Genomic DNA, 22565 nt, shown 5'->3' with positions numbered 1-22565 from the left:
TGCAGTCCTCCACTGAGCCAGAGTAGGGCGCTGGATTGACCATGGGACTGGCAGCATACACCTGTTAAGAAATGGCTCCAGGAACGCTGCCGGTGCTCAGTGTCTATGAGGGAATAGAAGAAGTGAGAGTGCGTCATAAAACATCAACAAGCTCCTGAAATGGATCATGAGGATTGGTTCCTGATGGTGTGGTAATAGTCTGGCCTTCTGTCACATACAGGCTTGGACACGATGACCAGAACTGAGGTAAAACTCAAACAGGTAGGTTTATTAGCAGATATGGCAGGAACTCAATGCATAAAAAGGTAAGTGATGATATTGAAGATCGTAAGCAATTGAGATAGACTGGAAGTGTTAACTTTGAGTCTTCGTCTTACAGCACACACACACAAGGGGACAATGCTGAGACGAGAGATTACTGGAAGACCACTTAGTTGATGTGATGTCTGGAAGATGACTTGAATGACTAGAGATCAACTTGTATAAGGTAACAGCAGTGATCAGGAACATAAAGCAGGTAAGTAGCATCAGACGAGGTCAGACAATGACTTTGGGAGTGTGTATTATCTACTGTATATAGTGCTGGTGATGAGGGCTAGATGAGTTCCAGGTGTGCATGGTTAAGTGCCTGGGTAGATAATGGGAAAGGTAGTCCATAATTAGTACTCTGGTGAATGTGACGGTTGGATGAGTGACGGAGAGCCTGGCATGTTCGTGACACATAGTGTCTGGTTTATGGGTGAACAGTATAGCTGATAATGTACTACTTGCTCGAAGTGGGAAAAAATAAGCACCAGTATATTCCTCATGTTTGTATACTGATAATGTGTGTGACATTAAATATCATTTGATGCTAATGTTTGCAACAAATATTTCTGTAGTGAACATTTTTTAAACAATTATTTAAAAAAAATCAGATTTTCCTTTAGCATTACTCACTGGAAATTTCACTTGTTATCCTGAGTTACAAAAGTATTGTCATTTTGCAGAAATGTTGCCACAGGGAGGTATTTTCAATGAGCCTGGGTTTATGGCTCACTTTAATTGTTTCAAGTTATAATCCATAAATGCAATCCATTGGTTAAAATGATTTGGATCAAAACATGAACAGTATGGGATATATTACCAGTTATTTCTGCATTTTCAAATTGTCCTTCCTTGATCAACCTTTTTTTAACCCATTAATCTTTTCTTCTCCTCACTGTTCATACTCAAGAGAAACAATCTAATGTCTTTTGTGTCTTACAGTATTGACATACCTCTTAAAAGAACCCATTGAAACCAGTTTGCTCATCACAGCTCCCTCAGCCTCCCCAAAGAACACACCAGTCTGAAAGAGACAATCCCAGCATCAATATCACAAGCGCACTGAACTAATAGAATGGATTGTGCCTAATATTGATTTAAATAATACTAAAATCAAACAAAACTGATTCAGTGTTTAATTCGTTGTCTTTTATTTCTGCTTCTGCTCATGTTTCAGAATGCAACCATAAAGATTTTACATATAAATTCAATTATTCTTTACCACAGCATCTAGAATTGCATTGGGAATTATAATTGAATTGAATTCTGAATATAGGAGTAATATATGGACTAAATGGTTATTATTTAAGTACTTATGAACAGTCAAGTATACAGAAGAGCAAAATTGATGATACTTAAGATAAATGTCCCTCACCAAAGACAGATCCTCTGCCACAATAATGAATCCATTGTTGTCTATGAGGTAACAGCTGATATCCTACATAGGGTGGAGCAACAGAAAGGGGGTAGAAAAATAACAAAAACATGAAAACAGAGTTGTATACTGCAAATACTGTAGTGAAAGAGTAAAAAGAGTAAATATGGACACTCACATCATTGTCACAGCTGATGGAACACTTCCCATCAAGTGCTGCACACTGAAGGATACAAGATAAACACAATATTCCAACAGCAAGCAATATTATGAGAAATGCACATTATCCACATTTATAAAATTATTATATAGAAATTATATACATGAGACCAACGTCATGAAAGAAAGGTCAAAGATATACTCATTTAAAAATTGTTGCTGTATTTTTGGCACTGCCCCCAAACTTCTCATGTAATTTCAGGCCATGGTACCGTTATACACACAAGTTTTGTAACACCAACGCACTTGTAAAATACACAATTTTTTAAATTCAAAATTCATCTAACGTTAAAGAAAACCCCCACAAATATCATCGTTGACCAGCTGGGAAGGGTTGTAATGTGACTCTCCCCATTTATTTCTACTGGGTATAGTTGTAACTAAAGGCTATTGAAAAAATTGATGTAACAAAATACACAGGCTAACAAAAAAAATATGTGTAGGTGTACCTGCTTATACCTGCAAAAGTGAGCTACATCTGACAAAAAAAAAAAAAATTGGGGATGTCCTCATTTGTAAAAAAGTTTTTTGTTAGGGTTAGGTTATAGGGTGAATTCAGGTTGATTGGGACACTTTTCCCAAGTCATCTCAATGGCAAAAAGTTACCCAATCACCCTGAATTCACCCTAGTATTTATAACTAATGGTATAAAAACAATAGAAGTCTATGGAATGTTCCATTTAAATATAAGTTTTCGTGTGTGTGTGTGTGCATGTGTGTGTGTGTGTGTGTGTGTACTATTACCTGTCTGCTGGCAGTCCAGAACTTCCTCTGGAAGAACTCTAGTTTCATCTGAATACCCACTGCTAATGAAACATTAAAACAAACCATAGCAAGATGTCAATGAACTTTCATGATCCTAATTCATTCAGAAGCAAAATTCAAATGATAAAACAAGCAGATTGTTCTGTTCCTTGATAATGATTGGCTGAAACACATTTAAAGTTGTTGTAAACACACAATTTATTATTAATAAATTAATGAATGTTTTCTGCTCTGTGTTTATTTTATGAAACCTTGCCAGCTATATGCAGTAACTGCTTTATAAAACCAATAAGCCATTTAAAAAAAGAGCCGGGCTCTTAAAAACATGAAATGTCATGATTTTTGCTGCTGCTGCTGAAATGTCATGTGATTAGAAGTGTTGGGCACATTACTTTAAAAAAGTAATTATAATTAGTTACTTCTCACAAATAGTAACGGAGTTAGTAACTGAGTTACATCATTATAAAAGTAACTAATTACCAGGGAAAGTAACTATTGCGTTACTTTAAAAAAATAAAAATAAATCAAATATGTCAATTAACTTGGATGCCCCCAATATTAAATATAAGTCTAAAAATAAATTATTATTTAAGTAGGCTATGTTATTTTAAATTAATCTATTTGATAATGAAACGTGAACAGCATGAGTAAGATGCATCATAAGATGCGCAATATATCTGGAGACATGGAGTGGGTCAGACATGATTTTGACCACTTCATTAAGTTTTGTTTTGTAGAAAGCCTCTCTTTAAAGTGAATTTCGTTTTGTAAAAATTGTATCTTAATTTAAATCAATGTTTCATCAACCAATTGCAAATATAGCAGAAAACATGATCATGACATGGAGGCACCGGCGCGATCACTTGCATGTGAACTGGAGCGCGTCTTACAGGCTAAATGAACCGAAACTCAGCGGCTGCTTGCCTCACAGACATGAGAAATATATCTATAGAAAGCTTGAAATGTCTACTTTTAAACAAAATAATTAAAAACAAAAAGAAATAGGCCACTCTCTGATTATGTAATCCGAATGAAATGTGCATTTTCTCTCTAAGCGCGTCCACAGAGATGATGAGAGTCAGCAATGTCATCTTCATCTTCCCAGCCAACACTGATGCAGAAAATATTAGTTTATTAATAAACAATTAAAATGTCTCCTTGCTGTTTTTGCCACATTCATAATCATTACTTTTGCCAGTTCTTCGCAAGCTTTGAGTGCTATATAGCCTATATTACATAAACGCTCATTATTATGGTTTATTCTCTCCAGTATTTAAGAAATAAAATTAATATAAATGTGATTAGTCAACTAATAGCTTAAATGAACAAGTCGACTAGAAAAAACTTATTTCACATATTTTTGATCCAGCATTGTCACAAAGAGTATTCTGGTTTGAGCTCGCACTCCGCTCACACACACACACACACACACACACACACACACACACACACACACACACACACACACACACACACACACACACACACACACACGCATACACACACACACACGAAGCATCAAATATTATTATCAGTTTAAAATTATGTGTATGACTAACCTGTACTATTTCTTTACAACAAAACGCTTTGCAGGTCTATCATCTCCAGTCACACACCAATCATCATCAGTTACCATGTGTCCCACCCCAGGACACACCAGAGAAAAACACCCGTTGCAGGTCCTATGGTTGAGAGAGAGCCTACTCAGATGAAAACCTCTTCAGTGCTTAATTATAGTAACGCTGCATTTTTTTTTTTTTAAGTTAACGGCATTGTAACAGGAAAAAGTAATTTGTTTGATTAATCGTTACTGAAAAAAGTAACGTGTTTATTTATAACGCCGTTATTTCCATCACTGGTGATTAGTCATTGACATTTACAAATCAGGTGACCAGCTTAACATTTATATACATTTATGCATTCCCTGGGAATCAAACCCATGACCTTGATGTTGCTAGCACCATGCTCTACTGCTTAGGAATATAACATAAAAACAACTGTGTCTAGAACTGAGTGAGATTAGAAAATGATTTCTAATTGCACACTACCAGGGATCCTGTGCCAGTCAGGCCACTGCCATTGAGATGAATGGGAATGTCAACGGATATCTTTATCCAGACAACAGCTGAGCTTGGCGAGCCGCTCAAACAAACAGCCTTGTTTTGAAAGCAAGCGCCACAGAGTTTACACTTATCGGGAAATCAAGATACCAATGGCTAACTTAGTTATAATTTATTTTAATTATTGTTGTATATGCATATGACACTGGGATACAGGAAAAAACAGCTATCAGCTTTAACAAGAAGAGTGTTTGTTTAAAGGGGTCATGGATTGGGAAATCAAATTTTCTCTGATCTTTTGACATATACAGTGGATTTAAAAAGTCTACACACCACTGTTAAAACAGCTAATTTTGTGATGTAAAAAAAATAAAGATAATATATATCAGAACTTTTCCATGTTTAATATGTATCGTGAAAAGCGCTATACAAATAAATGTGAATTGAATTGAATTGAATTAATGTAATAATGACAACCTATGCAATGCCACTGAATACCAAAGTGACACAATTCAGGAATAAATAAAGTTGTGCATACGTGTGTACATCTCCAAACTAATACTTAGTTAAATCACCCATTTTACCACAGCACTCTGTTTGGACAGGAGTCTATCAGCTTGGCACATCTTGACTTGGGAATATTTATCCACTCTTCCTGGCAAAAATTTTCCAGATCTGGTAAATTGCAAGGACGTCTCCTGTGCGCGCACACACACACACTTGTATATGTGGTTTACGGGGACTCTCCATAGGCATAATGGTTTTTATACTGTACACACACACACACGTGCGCACACTCACTTGTACACACACACAATCACATGCACACACAGACACACGCACACACAAATTTCCACTTGCACAACTAAAGCGAATGTCAATGTAACACTAATAGCACAAATGATCTCAGATCTGCTTACACAGTAATATCTAAAAATACATTAGAGCTCATATCAGACATATCAAGTGTAGTTTACTGTATGTTGCCAGAAACGTCTGTTGATTTTCCAAAGATGGGACAGGAAAGCAATGGAAAGGTCAGTTTGGAAAGGTATGAGAAAGAGTTTTACAAGGGAGGGAAAATAGAATAAAAATCAATAATAGTCTAGTAAATTACAACAACTTAGAGAACATTAAAGTTGTAAACCAATACATGACTACAAAAAGCTTTGCTTTTAGCCTTAGAGAACATTTAAAAAGATGAGAAATGAGTACACCCCTCACATTTTTGTAAATATTTTATTATATCTTTTCATGTGACAACACTGAAGAAATTACACTTTGCTACAATGTAAAGTAGTGAGTGTACAGCTTGAATAACAGTGTAAATTTGCTGTCCCTTCAAAATAACTCAACACACAGCTGGCCACAAAAGTGAATACACCTCTAAGTAAAAATGTCCAAATCGGGCCCAAAATGTCAATATTTTGTGTGGCCAGCATTATGACTGCCTTAACCCTCTTGGGCATGGAGTTCACCAGAGCTTCACAGGTTTCCACTGGAGTCCTCTTCCACTCCTCCATGAGGACATCACAGAGCTGGTCGATGTTAGAGACCTTGCGCTCCTCCACCTTCCGTTTGAGGATGCCCCACAGATGCTCAATAGGGTTTAGGTACCCTCATCTTCTTTAGCAAGGCAGTGGTCATCTTGGAGGTGTGTTTGGGGTCATTATCATGTTGGAATACTGCCCTGCGGCCCAGTCTCCGAAGGGAGGGGATCATGCTCTGCTCATTCATGGTTCCCTCAATGAACTGTAGCTCCTCAGTGCCGGCAGCACTCATGCAGCCCCAGACCATGACACTCCCACCACCATGCTTGACTGTAGGCAAGACACACTTGTCTTTGTACTCCTCACCTGGTTGCCGCCACACACGCTTGACACCATCTGAACCAAGTAAGTTTATCTTGGTCTCATCAGACCACAGGACGTGGTTCCAGTAATCCATGTCCTTAGTCTGCTTGTCTTCAGCAAACTGTTTGCAGGCTTTCTTGTGCATCATCTTTAGAAGAGGCTTCCTTCTGGGATGACAGCCATGCAGACCAATTTGATGCAGTGTGCGGCGTATGGTCTGAGCACTGACAGGCTGACCCCCCCCCGCAATTACAGGACCATTATAGGGTTTATTCGCTGTCTTCTTAGGGGTAGGAACCACTAACAGACCAAGTGACACAGGCGACACAACAATAAGAAAACTGACCAAAAGGGGAGAAACTGCCCAGGGGTGCGTTTCCCGTACCATGACGTAACTCGCTGCTTCAATACCATAGTGCGATGCATTGTTGAACAAATCAACTAGCTAGTCACGACTGTTTCCCGAAACCGTATTCTCGCAAACCTGTCATTCAGCCATGTTGGTTAATGATGTCACGCAGGTAATAACTTCTTTAAGTTAACCCCTTTTGTTATTTTGCCTTATTTCCAGATTTAATCATAGGCTCGTTCTTACGTATCAGAGCATGTACACATGCACAATCTTCAAAACCGGTGCTTAAAATCTAACTAAAATCTAATCAAACTAAAATATGTAAATTATATTCGTATATATTCGAAATAAAAGATATACATTGCACTGAATGTCAGCTTGCTAATTTTGCTCAAGATAACGATTTATTAAGTTCACGTCATGAAAACACACTACACTTCTACCCACAGCTCGAGAGCTGTTGTTCCAGCCACACAAGTTTGGGAAACACCAAATCACTGAACTATGTTAGTAACGATGGACCGTGCGATGTTAGTTGGCTAACGATACTTTTGGGAAACGCACCCCAGATATCAGCTGACTCTCTTCAGGATAGTGATTAAAAGAAAGTCTCTTCCGAGAAAAGTCATGTTCGCAGTTAGAAGAGTTCAGTCTGTTGTACACTGTAAAAAAAAAAAGAAAAACATTCTGACATAAATGAAACACGGATTATTGGAGTATACAAGAAAATACTATTTCAGTCTTTGTACTTCAAAATTTGTCATTTTTCTCACCATTTACGAGATTTTCCATAATTCATGACACGCTTCCCTGCCTTTGATGGAATTTTCCGGCAATCCGTGTTTTCACTGTTATATAGAAGGGGGCGCTATTGCACATCTTCTGAACAGTATCTCTACAGCATCTACTAATCCAAAAACTAGCGAAGAAGAAGATCTGCATAAACCAGAAGGAGAACCAGAACCCCTGAAGAGGAAACGACTGTGAAGCTTTGGGGGTGTGGATAAACTTGATCTACTCCATCCGTGTTTTGATCGTCGTTCATCCTTCTCTTTTTGTTTGTTTAAAAGCAGAAGCTCTGCTCTTTCTTTTGATATTTTGCATGTTCAGTTATTCATTCAACGACTCATTCTGGGGCCCATGAAAGTTTTGAAAAAAATATCAAAAATGCTGATGCTGGCTGGGAACTTTGGAAAACGCTGGTGGGGAAAGAGTTAATTTAATGTGTTACTTTTTGATATTTCTTATTAATTATTTATGAAATTTACTAGCAATTTCTGAGTGAAATTAGTTTCAAAGTAAATCCTACACTATTTTTTTTTTTCAGTGTAGTTCACCCGGCTGCCATGGTCCAAACTGGTTAATGCTGGCCAGTGATGGTGTGATGTTAGTTTATTGGTGGACCAGCACGGTCTTTTTGTGACTGATTTTCAGGTTAACTTGAATGTTTTGGACAAGTGGTAAATGAGCACAAAACACAAGCATGATGTGACCAGTATGATGAAACTATGCAGTTGAGCATTTTAGGCCCAGAGCGCACCGAATTTTTGCCTGTTCTTCAGTTCATGAAGTGAGCGAAAAGGAAACGCTGAAGGTTGTGATAGCTTCTTAAGGATAATGCACATAGCATAGCATTTAGAAATGCAAAGGAGGTCAGTGCTTTCTGAGGGCAGTGTGCATGTGAGCAACACCGCGTGAGCTGGTGAAGGAGCTTCAGGCATGTGCGTGTGTGTGTGTGTGTGTGTGTGTGTGTGAGGAAATGAGAGAAATGCTAGGGCACGCTCTGCCAGTTCTCTGCCTGCGGACACTCAGTGATGTCAGAGCAGTTCAACAGAACACTGTGTGTGTGTGTGTGTGAGAGGGAGAGAGAGAGATAGATAGAGATAGATAGACAGAGAGAGAGAGAGAGAGAGTCAAAGAGTGGCCCGTGACAATGAGAGTGTGTTTTTATTTGAGTGTGGTTATGTATGAGGCAATGGATGTGAAGATGATACCAAGCAAAACATGAAGGTTTTGGCATACATGCACATATACAGAGAACGAAAGAGAGATAGAAAAAGGCACAGAAGAAGAAAATGACTGTCATCCAGTAATGCAAGTTATTATTTCTGGGATTCTGAGCTTTAATCTGATCAGACATGCTGGACTAACCCTGGACACGCTGACAGGAGGAACGCTCTAGAAACCATGACAGGTGAGTTCACGTAACGACCATAAAGTTAAGAATTAAACGGCTGGTAATCTTTGTGTTTCGGGTCTAATTAGCAATTATTCAGCCATTATTCAGTGTCATTATTCAGCTAATTTGAGTTAATAACAATCAATAACAGTGTCGATGTTACAAATGTTATGAAGCAAAGTCAATTCAGCTCAACAGAAGACAATAATGTCATCATCCAGCTCAATTCAGTTCAAGTTTTGCATAGTGTCAGTGCAGTCCAATCGATAATACAGTATTACTGAATATTAAATAATTGTTCCTTTACTTTCGTTCATTTGAGCGTATCAGTTTTGGTAAACATTTTCATGTGCTTAAAGAGACTCCTAATCTGCTTTCAAATATATACAAAAATAAACATTCAACATGGTTGAAAATATGGAGGGAGGACATCCCTGTTCTCATTAGTCTGACGTTTGTGTTTTTAATTTAGCAACCCTTCGGGTCAGAGAACAAATCCTCTGCTCAAGCGTTCTATCTGTGTAATAAGGGCAGCAAAAAACAACATTTAAGTGCGAACACAAAGCAAACTGTCAGCTGATTTCTTGCTGTGGTGCTTGACAAACATAAACTCAAATGTCTTACATACATCCTAGCTATTTTCTTCTGCAAAAGTATGCACAATATACAAAATCAATCACTGCTGCCAAAGTTTTGTTGGCAACAAAATCATTACAGAAACATTTAATTGTATATCCATGATTATTAGGATTTTCCCAAGAAGGATGCTTGTTGCTCCTGGAATAACAAAACAAATATCTATATGGCAAACTCCACACTTACGAATATCACCATGTCCAAGTACTTATCTTCAGGTAAGTGCCCAGCAAATTCCTTTATAAATGCATCAGCTAAAATACACAAATTTATTTTATAACCCAATAATAATCATTTTCAGTCCAGCTCTCCATCAGTGTTTACATATCTGTGGCTTTGGGGGAAATGTCAAACAAAGTGACACATATTCCCAAGAAATATAAAATGTGAAGATTTTAATTTGTGACATTTTTAATCTAAGCTTATCTAGCATATATAGTATTAAATATGGGTTTAGTTTCTTTACAGAGACTGTGCAGTGACCTGTAGCTGTCAAATTTGTTGACATTCTATTTTGAAATCTCTGTAATTGATGTCTTTGGGGTGTTTTATCTTATATACAAATACAGATACTGGCTTCACACATTACAACTCATACTTGAGACAACATTAAAAACATCAACGCATACATGATTTCAGTCACACACAATACTAAGCAAAGCATCAGAGACGGGAACAAATCAGGCATGTGCAAAAAGATAAATCAAGTGGTGCTCAAGCACCTGTCCTTTTAGCATCTGAATATCCTTATTTTACTTTATAATTTAGTTTTTATTTAATTTATTTGTCCCATTTAAGCATGTGCCTGTCATATTTAAGTTCTAATTCTAAGACCGCACAAGCCCCTCCCCATCTCCTAACATCCCTTGTCACAGCCAATAGTTAAAAAAAATCCCACAAAACCCAAGATAGGGATTGCCTCTGTATGAGTTCTTGTTTTTATATTTAAAAGATTATGTCGTTAAGTAATATTACACAAGCAATGATGTTTTCACAATTATTAGCACAATAAATGTGATATTAATTATATATAACAGTTGAATAACCAATTAGTTAATATTAACTGGCAGTTTCAAGACAAAACAGAACAGTTGCGTCAACAGAGAGTAGTGCTTTGTTCTTGAATGATTCAGCATTTTTGAACAAATCGGGTGAGTAAATGATTCAATGATGCATGTGCTCTCTCTACACTGTGGAAGAAGAACAAATATTATTATTATTTTATTTTTTTAAAAAATCTTATAACATTGTTTATGCAATTGTAATTGCAGTGTAAAAGCATTAATTCCACCGTTGAGCTGCATTAAAAAATAATCTATAATAAACCATTTCAGATGCAGCTTTTATGCCACCTCTGCAGAGTAAAGATGACATTTGAGAAAATCTGTTTAGGAGGTTTAGGCAAAATTTATGTTTAAACATTTATGAAATTAGTTGTTGCACACATCCCTACTTTACACCATGCCAAAGAGCTCCATACTCCTTGTGTTGTTTGCCTTGAGGCCTTAGGAATCAAAGGCCCCCACAACTCAAAACTTTGTTTAAAAACATCCAGTCACTTTGAGCAGTCTCCATTACAAACAAATAGCTGGTTGGACCAATGCCATTTGTGTGTGGGATCTAGACAAAAGGAGAGTCCAACTGGGAAGTGTGCTGGTTGAAATGGAACAAGCCTTATGACCAGCTGCTACTACCCCAACATAGATTTTGAGCCTGGATATAGATAGATCTGTTTCTGGACACTCTTTTTATGAGTGTATGTGTATGCACCATTGTGGTGATTACAGAGGGACTCTCAATTGATTTGGTGGCTATGATTTGAAATACATGGCAGTCATATGTTACTAGTATCTAATTTTGAAGAATATTTCTGAATATAAAATGCAGTAACCAGCAATATTAACTTATCCATTGTTGTTCAGTTGTTGCGCAAGGAGGATGTTTGGTCAGTGTAGTATTTGTTTTGTCCCGCCCTCCTCCACTGTGATTGGATGGATGGGTAAAAAGTGACAGTGATGAGCAGTGCATTTTCCCCAAAGTTGAAGAGTTAAAAAAAAAAAAAAAGACAAACTCGTGAAATATTATTATGGTAAATAGTGCATCAAAATGCAGTGTCATCAGTTTGCCTAAAAGAACACAGAACATTTGAATGTTTTAAGCACCATTTACACATGGTAGGGAGCAGGTGTTGATTTCTTTCGTACCAAATAACATTTTGAAATTTTCATGAATCCAAGAATTCATGTCATACCGGCTTTACAAACGATTTACAAAAAAATTAATTCTGCTCATGTTTCATGAATGTGGCCCATTGAGCTTTCACTTCTCCAGCTGTGGGTGCCAAATCATCCCACAAGCCTGCAAGAGCAGGTCCCACCTGACAAGAGATGCCTTCATTTGGATTACCAAGTTTGGAAACCACAGCATTTTGGCGCAACGAAAAAGATTGATTCTTTGTTGCCCTCCAACAGTTGGGAATACCAATATGGCCACTGCTTGAAGAACATAGACAAATCATATATGATTATAATTGTGTATTTATTTGGTTTTGTGTTTTATCTGTCTCTTCCCTGTGCCCTTGGTGACACCAGACTACATCCGCATATATGTCATAAAAAACATGCCCTCGGGTTAACTCGTATAACTCACAACTTCTGCTTTCTGCTCGTGAGCTCCCTCTGTTGCTCTGGCTGAAGGAGTTACAGAAAAGTGAGACTAGAGAGATCGCTCAAACCTCATCAGATCTCATAATTTCATAAAATGTGTAACCCATTCGACTTATAAAAGCCTTAATGGAGCTGATTTGTGCATTTTTGTGATAATGGAAGCAGGTGCAACTGAATAGGTATGTGTTCTCTTTTTATGTGAAATGGTAAATACCAGCTTGATTCAGCATGATTGATGTGCACTCCTGATACAAATAAATACATTGCTGTCACTGTAACTTTTTTTTCTGTTAAACATATTGCCGTTAAATATCGATTTTTTTATTAAAGACCAAACGTTCACTTCTGTCAGGCTCATTTTGTGATCTAGCTAGTTTTCAGTCAGCTGGTCAAATGGTGGGGCTGTGTGATGTTGTTCTATGAAGATGTGTTAAGGGCAGTGCTGGGGGGCTACTGGCTTGACAGTGGAAACGCAATTTAATTTTGGCCTTGGTGCTTGAGGTCCGAGGCTATTGGCCCCGGCCGGCACGTTGTTACCTCTGGCTCGCACTGGCCCAACAGTGTAAAAGTGGCTAATGACAGTCACAGAGGCCCCCAAGCCTGTCAAAGGAGCATCTGTCATGTCAACTTTGCACAGGAACACTTGAAGCAAGGCAACCTCCTCTTGGTAAAAACAGTTCCTGCCCTCAAACTCTGACCACAGCTAGACTGTGCCACATAAACGAGGGACCCTTGAATTCATGTGGGTCTTATGCAACAAGTAAAGGGTAGTAGCCATAATCATCATCCCCTAGAGGCACTGAAAAAAAGACTAAGGTTTGACTAAAAAACAGTGGCAAAAACTATGCTCATCTGAGAAGCGAAGCTGTCATTGTGCCCAAATTAAGCATGGTTTTTGAAGGAGCTACTGTAAGGACAGATGAATGTGACGAGGAGATGTGATAAGAAGCAATCTGAACATTGCATGCATCATTCAAGTCTTCTGACACAAACCAGTCTCTCAATGTGTAAATCAAACTTTCTGAGCTGCATTATTATTTCATTATTTGGTTATAATTTTCATGATGTCTAATGTGCAGCACTTTGGTCAGCACTCTTAAATGTGCTTTATAAATAAACCTTGATCTTAACCTTGACCTATTATGACTTGCACAGATTATCCATGTCCATTGCAATGAAATAAATGCTTTTTTTAGTATATTGTATATAAAGCTGGATATGAAAATGTATATATAAAGCTGTGCAATAACATTGTTTACATTTTGCAATGATATAAACAATCACAAATCACGCTTTACGTGAGGGTACTGTATGTATGCAGCTGGAAGTACTATATATATATATCCAACTTTAAATATATCAATGGGTGATAAATAGATGACCAAATCCAGATTACTAGTGCCCTAAACCGGACTACATATTACAACGTAGGTTATTAGCTATATAAAGAACAACAGGTGGCAGACAGCATTGGGTCACTTCAAGTGTTATTATTTGAAATGTTTGTGATTATTTTTGACTGGTTTATCTATGAAGATTGTGTCATCGTAATTAATATACTGTTTGTGTGAGAACCACAAAAGTCTGAGAATCAAGGCCAAATGAAAGCAATGATAACTCCATTTCTTTAACTCTTCACTAGGTGTTGTCTTTGCGTTATCCAGCCTGTTATTACTCCAGACAGTCTCCTCTTGCCCCAAAGAGTGCTTGTGTGACACTCACACCAAAGTGGTGGACTGCCGGGGACGAGGACTGTATGATGTTCCACGTCAACTCCATCAAGACACCCTGGAGCTGTATCTCCAAAATAACCGTCTCCGAGGCCTGGGCTCCATGTCCTTTAGAGAGACACCACAACTTCAAATTCTGGACCTGGCCAACAATTCAATCACAATGCTTTCTCCCAGTGCCCTTCTGGGACTTAGAAGCTTGAAGGTCCTCAGCCTGGCCAATAACTCAATCCGGGAAGTGGACCGGCGCCTTCTGGTGTCAATAAGAAATCTAACTACATTGGACCTGTCCTTTAACACCATAGGTGGTCTACCTGGAGCTCTTGCTGATAGTTTCCACTATCTTACCCATCTGTCTCTCCATCACAATCGGCTAACTAAGCTGGACCGTATACACCTGGAGGCTCTCGGAAATCTGAAATTTCTGCAACTGAAGGGCAATCCTTGGAGATGCGACTGTCATCTCATAGGACTCAAACTATGGTTGGAGACGTTTGCCTTCAAAGGTAACAAAACCCGTCAAATAGAGTTTTCATTTTAAAGAAACAATAAAACAGTTAAATGTTCCTTCTTTGAAATGAATTCAGGTAAAAATCTTTCTAAATAATGACAAGTTAAATTTTTCACCCGATTTTGTTCCACCCTAAATTTTCCACCCATCATATAATATTGCCAAAAGCACAAAGTCAGAATAATTTCTCATTTTCTATCACAGAAAATAAAGCCTATGTTATGCTCTTTGTGAAGTTTAGCTTGAGTGCCGGTCTTGCACTCAGCCAGTGCAATTCTTTTCTAGGTAGGTGTGGATGAGTTAATCGCTTTGCGAACCTCACAATTGGATGGGCAGATCATCTGACATACAGACTTAATGCAGCTGGCTCCAGATTTGGGCTGCACCTGTTAGAGCTCTATGGATTTTCCCTCTAGTCAGCAGACCATGGAACAATTTAGAACTGCTATTGCTAGTTTGTTTAAAAAGTCGGAGCAAGGAGTGACCTGCAGTTTATATATTTTTTTGCTAAACTTGGGTTGTGATCATGTATGTTAGGCAGTAAAAAGAGGCCTATGTGTTTGTGTATGCATTAAGTGAGTTGTAAGTGTTGTACTTTGGCGTTTGGACACCCTGAAGCCACTTCACATCACCCTCTCCGGTTGTGCCCGTATTTATTGCATGTCAGAAATTAACAAATTGTCGATATTTGCCCCTGGAACTGATTTCCAGGGATTTTTTTTTTTTTTTTTTTTAATTTAGGGCAGTTTTTATATTTGCTTTATTTACTCTTTCCCCACCATTGACTGAATTTTCTAGCTTTCCGTGTTTTCATAGTTATATGGTAGGGGGCGCTATAACGCATCTTCTGAAAGTGTAGAGAATCTCAGAATCAAAACACAGTCGAAAAAGAAGCAGAAACAAGCGATAAACGTATATCTTATGCACGTAGTAATTTCAGAAAACAGCATGCGGGTCTTCAAGCAGACATCCCGACCTGTGAACTACAGACACGCCATGGTTTAAAGTCATATTAAAATGCACACGATAAGAGGAATCAAATTTTATAACAAGTATCCGATTCCAGAATTGAAATCAATTTTCAATTCCCAACCCTAACTGCCATTGATTCTACAAATAAACATTTTTACTGTAAAACAAGCATTACGCATAATAAAATATATCTGTATTTATTGGCTCATGACTGGGTTGATGGAATTTAATTTTCACGTCCCATCAACATGAACTTACTGTAGGTTACACTTTATTTTAAAGTGACATAGTTATATTGTAATTACTTAAATAAGCACTGAGTAATATTAATCAACGTCTTGTACTTAGTATAGAGTTATGGTTAAGGTTTGGTTTAGGATTAGTTACTTGTAATTATGCATTATTTACTGTTATTACAATAGTAAGTACATGTAGTAATGTGCAACTACTCATCATTTTCTCATTTTCTTTCTTAGGTGGAGTGGTCGACAGCATCACGTGCGTCCAGCCTCATCTCATGCTGGATCGAGACCTCCGGCACATTCCCTACGAGCTTTTCCACGCCTGCATGATCACCAGCTACAGCTACATGTTCGCCAACATCCACTACCTGGACGGCAAGCACCGAATGCTCAGCGGACAGCTCCATCCGAGCCCCAGAGCGCCGTCCGGGAGTGATTTCAGCCCCCCGGGAGAGGCCATACTCCCCGAGTGTGAGGCCAAGCAGAGACCCCGGCCTGCGAACTACAGACACGCCATAGCCACAGTGGTCATCACGGGAGTGATTTGTGGAATCGTGTGTTTGATGATGTTGGCAGCAGCTGTTTACGGATGTGCGTATGCAGCAATTAACGCCAAGTATCAAAGAGAGCTGAAGCAGAAAGCAAAAGAGGCGGGTGTAGGAGAAGAGCGGAAAAACATTGAAAGAGAGGAGAAGAAGGAACCGCTGGAGTGATGAGAAGACAAATACACATCAATGATGCACTCCACAGTATCCACATACAGTTGTGTACCTAAGTTCTTTTAAGGCTAGTCAGTGCACTTGGAAGCCATACTGGCGATGTCCCCGGGCAGCTATTTTCTAGTCATGCAAATACAGCTCCTGTATACCTAAAAGGGAAAGATGGTTTATCAAGAAAGCATACGCTTCTTCTTTAGCCTCAATCAGGCTGGGAAAACGGTATTTTTCAGGCTGCTAAAGGCTGCTAATGCACATGCACGTCCTAGAGTAAAACCAATAGGCGGTACTTCTGGTAAAAAGGCAGTTAGCTCTTTGTCAGTCCAAACAAACATTACAAGACTACATGTCCTGCTGTTTCAAAGGACAAAGTTTGCAGATTTTCAACTTTTAGCTTTGTATTGTCAGTAGTGTATGTGTTACCTGCAACCAGATATTCCCATTTATTTATCTTTTGACAGCTCCAAGGCAGATCATACTTCCGTCCAGTGCATTATGGGTTCTGAAGTTTCCCTAAGTTTTTTGGCGAAAGGGAACACCACAGACCTTTTTCTCATTTTTCTTTAGTCGTGTAGAACCAGTTTAAAAACTCCTTTCAACTGCATAGATAACAAACGTTTTATTAAAAGCCTATCTTACCCTTTTAATTGTGCAACAAAATGCCACAACATTGTAAATTCAACCACAAATATTTCAAATATTTGTAAAATCAACCACAAACGGGAAAGAGACTGATTAGAGGTTCAGGGGTCGGCAACCTTTTTTGTCATGAAGTACCATTTTCTTTAAAAATTTGTTTATTGAGATGTGTAAAGTTTCCTAGTTAATCACCGTGATTAATCCACCACACATAATCATATTTTAAAAGTTCATAGCAGCTTATTTGAAAGATTAACACACTTTACTGTTGAAACCTGACGATAAAACACGACTTGATCAATCACAAACTTGCTTATTTGATGAGTAACAGAAATAGTGCAGAACTTTAAGAAGCAATTTTCCATAAAATGTAATTTAAATTAGTCAAAAGCCTACAAGTTAGTTTTTTAAGGTTTAAATTAGACTTTGAATAACAGATTTGCAACGTGACCCTACTGAACCCCACTACCTGTGAACAGAGTTTGCACATCACCGTCATTGTGTTTAATAGGACATACTTAGTCTTGCACAGTTTAATTCTAACACTTTAATAGTATGTATAACTCCTAACTTAGTAAACAAGCTGTGCTACTATGACGAATGATTACCTCAAAATGTAGAACGGTGTGCAGGTGCGAGGTGCTGTACAAAACATTCACCTCTCACACTTTTGCTCACGTGCCAGCGATTGTCACGCGGACCGTAGGCTGCCGACCCGTGGTGTAATTGAAACACTTAGTTTGTGATCAGTTCTGTAAACTGCCCACCAACACAAACTTTAGTCTTTGATTGCGTTGCGTGTTTCAGGTGTATCCTTTCAGCAGGACATCCATTATTACAGCTGTCATATTGAGCGGTGTAATTATGCCCATTCAGTTTTCTGTATGTTTCTTTCCCCTTGTATGGTCTCTGATATCTATTGTAACTTTCAAAATGAAGAGATGTTCTGTCAGTATCAGTACCACAGCTCTATGGATGAAGCAATATGTTAGTTCCTACAGAGCTTTAGTTAGGCCAAAGAATTATATGAACATATCAGTTTAATGTGTTTTAATCCTGTTTCACCTGTTATTTAAACAGTGCGGTTTGGTCATCTGTACATGCAGTTTTTACGTTAAATATAGGAGTCGGTCTTGTTTTTTTTTTAATGGCTGAGCTATATAATTTTTCTGCTTACATACAGCTGGTAAAAAGAAATATTTTCAAACTCGCAAACGATACCAGTTTGAAGTGTTTCATTTACAGTCTTTTGCATAATTGCCTTATCAGTTAATAATTTGGTCATGTAGGCAGATCCTAATATCAATGTCTTAATATGTTATATAAATATTGTATAAGCAACACTGTAAATATTCAGGTACAAACCCAAAGAGATTCTGAGCTCTTGGGAAATGCTGGAATATACAAGATTATATAAGCTTGCAAATGAAGGCTTCATCTATGTTATGTAACATCATAGCACACAGCCAAGCAATAATTGGTTAGTTGACATGATATATGTTTGGAAAGCTGACATGTCCTGTTTAAATGCATTGAATAATCATACTTAAAAATGATCAGTCACACCATAGGACCATTTGAAATGAATTAGTGAAGGGAAAGTGGCACATTTGTATACCACACCCACAAACCAGCAATTTGAAATCACATTGAAGATTTGACCATAGGTATAAATCCTGTAAAGTGGCCTTTAAACACATCAAGGACACAAACACACATACAAATGCCCCAGTTACACAAGAGCGTTCTGTCATCAGCATGTCAGGCTGCATTACTGTGTGCTGCAATGTGCACGTGAAACTGAGCGTTTTCACATCTGAAGCACTGAATGAACATTATTAGCCTGTTTGTTTTCAATCATTATTCTGTTCAAATCAAATCAACCAAAACTCACTGAGCCAGAAAGTTTATTTTGTCAAATATCTGTGGTAAATATGTATGTTTGTGCTCATATGGAAAAATGTTGTAATATTTCTATGTTAAATATATATTTATTATAGCTGAAGCATTAAAATAAAGTATAAAATACATAGAATTTAATATAATATATAAAATAAACTGCATGAAATACTATATAGAACTTGATTTTAGTCGTGTGTGTGTCTGCTCCAGCAAAACACTGACTCATGCGCAGTAGAGGGTGAAAATCTGTCTGTTCTACTTCATTTCTCTGTCAGTTATAACATGAATCACTTGTGCATGAGCGTGTGTGTGTGTGTGTGTGTGTGTGTGTGTGTGTGTGTGTGTGTGTGTTTAGAGTGCTCCTCCAGGCTTATGCTCAAACAGAGATCTTTCTCTCTGCGTTATTCTATTTCCCTTCATCCATTCCTACTGTTTGTCTAATGTCTCTCTTTCTGCTCACGTGTCTTTAACCCTACATCTCACAATCCCTCTCATACGTAAAACGTCCAGTGCATAGAAACACTAACAACAGACAGATCAAGTTTTTTTTAAATTAGCAGTAATATGCAAGGTTAGAAGGTGAGTGTTGTACCTGCAGCGATGGGTGACTCTCTCTCATCCAACAAATGAATGGCGCTGCTGGCCAAAACCACACTCTTGTTCTCAGAGGCTGAAACACACAGAGATAGAGATAAAACAAATAATACAGAAGAGTCCGGGGGTAGTTGTGACGCTCTTTTTGCTCTAATGTCTCACTGTGTGTTTTTTGTGTGCTATATATCTTAAGCTTTAATAGAATTTTCTCATATTAATCTGCTACAAATTAAAATAATTTTGAAATGTACATATCATTAAACTGTAAGAATGCTGTTGTTTACAACCTATCAACTACAATCAACTACACTTCAATAAATTGTATTAAAGAGCCAACCAGTTTGAATTTTAAAAGAAAAACATTAAGCATGGGATAACAATTATAAAATATTACAGCTTTACAGTGCCAAATATCGGCTTATTTTCCCATCTTTGTAGAAGTAAAAGTTAGGTTATATCTTTCCCCGTTTTCTCCCCATCTCTGTTCTCCCTGTTGAGGAGATTTTACGCTTTCAAAAAAGTGTGGAGAATCCATCTGTCCTTGTATTGTACTGTAATCTCATCTCATGATCAAAAAAAAAAAAAAAGTGCCGCCTTCATAATCAAAACAAATCTATTACAGCTGCTGTGATCAAAGTGAAATGTGAAAAGTGTCTATTGCTGTGTTACAAGTAGGTCTGCTCACGTTGCTCATCATCGGATTTCTCTTTATGCATTTTTCGCAGCATTGTGAATTATAACCAATCACTTATTGGTTATCGCTTAATCGCTTATGAATGCATTGGCCAATCAGGGGTGTTTAGTCATCAGTGATAAAGAAATCTACTAAAAATGCTGGAGTTTTGTTTAGTGTGCGCGCTAATTGACTGAATTTGGAAACTGCACTCTTGCAAATTCAGTACAAATATGATGTAGTGTAGACAATTTCAATGAATATATTGAGATTTTTTGCGAGAGTGCAGAACTCAGCTTGGGGAACCAGTGATGGTGAACATTCTTTGCTTCCCAGTCTGAATAGCCTTTTTGGTTTTCACGCTACTAAACTAATGTCACGGTGGGTTGCAGACAGGCAGACGAAGATGAAGAATGAGATTCAATACGAAGGTTTAATAATTAGATACAGACAGGAGAACAGGCAGCAACACACACTTAACATTGACGATACCAGACAAAGAACTGAACACAAACAAGAACTAAAATACACACAGGTAAATGACAAACAGCTGTGAGGGTGGTTGTGTCCATGGTGACTGATGAGTGGCGGCAAGGTGGAACAGGGAACGTGAGACAGGAGTGACAACAAACTGAAAGTCCTTGAACAGAACATAATGGTGACAACTAACCAATGTGAAGTCTTGATTTTCTAATGCGTAAAAAGCAATAAACTAATTCAATAATGGTTTTTGTTTTGTCTGTGCAGAATGTGTTGTGCCGTTTCCCCAAACACAATTTATGTATTCAATTAATCGACTTTAATAATCATTGTTACAATATCAAGAGCAACGATCGTCAATATGATTTCTGTCATAACATTGCAGGCCTACCCTGTAATAAGTTCCTGTATTTTTTATTTGTAGTAACATTATGCAGTTGTTGTGTAAATAAATGTATATGCCACCTTTGAGCAGCATTAAACAGTCTGTGTAAATAAACATGCAGATGCAGCTTCTTTTCCACCTTTGAAGTGTAAAGATGGCTTGTTGATAAAATACTGTCAATATTCCATAGTATTTGATTGATTTAAGTAATTGGGGTAGTTATTAAAATTCCAAGGGGCAAATATTCACTTCTGACACCCTCCAACCATTGAACATCAAAATGAAACGTCTAGGTTACATAAGCAAACTGGTTCCCTGAGAAGGGAAAAGAGATGCTATGGGGAATGGGCATGGCAATTTAGATGAAACCAGGTTACATACGTAACCTACACATTCCCTTTCTAAGTGGAACTTCAATGCTGCATCTGATATTGACACTATCGGGAACCAATATCCAAAACGCCATGCTGAGGGAATGCCTGTCTCACTTAAGCTGAGAACATGCACAAACATAATGGGCATATCATAAATTGACTCTACGGATTACTTAGCCAGCAGAGCGTCAACCCCAAGGGCGCATCCAAAATGACTCATATAGGCTGTATAGTGGCACCACTCCCTAAGCCAATATCTTCCAATAGTAGGAGAAGATACCCAAACCTCTATGTTCTATAGCAAGGGAAGTCCCAGCCTTTACAACCTTCCTCCCTCCCTTGTGGGATAGACATCAGCCTTATAAGTCCCCAAGAAAATGGCTCAGCTATGTCAGCTTCTTTTACCATGATGAAACCCTTAGGGAGAAGCAGGCCAAAGGGAGAATGCTAAGAATACAACTAAGACCTTCGATATTACCACTACTTTCAGGGTGAGAATGCAATCTTCAACTTCATCAGAAAGGATGCAAATATAAGAGCAGCATAATATAATCGCCAAAGACTCTCACCATCAAACTCAAAACCCCTGGGAGGCAGCATGAGAGTTTTCAGTGCCACTTAAATACCATAGAGCAATTAGGATTAGGGAAGAGCACTCATACCCTGCTTGAGCAAACTTAGATGAGTCTCTTTTTCTGGATCCTGGAGAAGCACCTTTGCTCAAGCAGGGCATGAGTGCTCTTCCCTAATCCTAATTGCTCTAGTAACTAGGAGGGATGCTTCCCGGCACACTACCTCTACTTGACAGGTTTTTTTGAATATGGATCATATTAGAGAGACCTTATGCGGTACTCAACTGAAGGAGAGCCATAACCCTACTTCAAGACCCAACAATAGTTGGGGAGGAAGGTAAACTAAAAAGGGGAAACAAATTGC

At 38.1% G+C, this 22565-nt stretch overlaps 2 protein-coding genes across 3 annotated transcripts in view; one reads left to right on the top strand and one right to left on the bottom strand.

Moving 5' to 3' along the window:
* The window catches only part of cacna2d3a (calcium channel, voltage-dependent, alpha 2/delta subunit 3a), a 136511-nt gene that overhangs the window by 11607 nt on the left and 102339 nt on the right, over positions 1-22565 (bottom strand). Inside the window, exons 27-31 of the mRNA XM_067395540.1 lie at positions 19716-19793; positions 2645-2706; positions 1860-1904; positions 1682-1744; positions 1260-1330 (exon numbers count right to left, since the gene is read on the bottom strand). Of these exons, the coding sequence (XP_067251641.1) occupies positions 1260-1330; positions 1682-1744; positions 1860-1904; positions 2645-2706; positions 19716-19793 (319 nt within the window). The remainder of the gene's footprint in view (positions 1-1259; positions 1331-1681; positions 1745-1859; positions 1905-2644; positions 2707-19715; positions 19794-22565) is intronic.
* LOC137027388 (leucine-rich repeat and transmembrane domain-containing protein 1) lies at positions 8793-21327 on the top strand. Of its 2 annotated transcripts, XM_067395537.1 has the most exons (4): positions 8793-9124; positions 9858-9963; positions 14054-14647; positions 16101-21327. In XM_067395537.1, exons 2-4 carry the CDS (start codon positions 9912-9914, stop codon positions 16577-16579), a joined length of 1125 nt encoding a protein of 374 aa, XP_067251638.1. In that variant the 5' UTR covers positions 8793-9124; positions 9858-9911; the 3' UTR covers positions 16580-21327. The 2 variants fall into 2 exon arrangements, with proteins under 2 accessions (XP_067251638.1, XP_067251640.1); XM_067395539.1 differs by lacking the exon at positions 9858-9963.

The sequence above is a fragment of the Chanodichthys erythropterus genome, chromosome 9 (assembly GCF_024489055.1).
Source record: "Chanodichthys erythropterus isolate Z2021 chromosome 9, ASM2448905v1, whole genome shotgun sequence".
Lineage (NCBI taxonomy): Eukaryota > Metazoa > Chordata > Actinopteri > Cypriniformes > Xenocyprididae > Chanodichthys > Chanodichthys erythropterus.
The sequence above is the reverse complement of the archived record's forward strand: the minus strand, read 5'-3'. Positions and strand labels throughout refer to the sequence as shown.

Coding starts and splice junctions, on each gene's coding strand:
- LOC137027388 (XM_067395537.1), top strand. CDS start 9,912: ATGGCAAACTCCACACTTACGAATATCACCATGTCCAAGTACTTATCT. Junction 9,964..14,053: donor GTCCAAGTACTTATCTTCAG/GTAAGTGCCCAG, acceptor ACTCTTCACTAG/GTGTTGTCTTTGCGTTATCC. Junction 14,648..16,100: donor GGAGACGTTTGCCTTCAAAG/GTAACAAAACCC, acceptor TTTCTTTCTTAG/GTGGAGTGGTCGACAGCATC.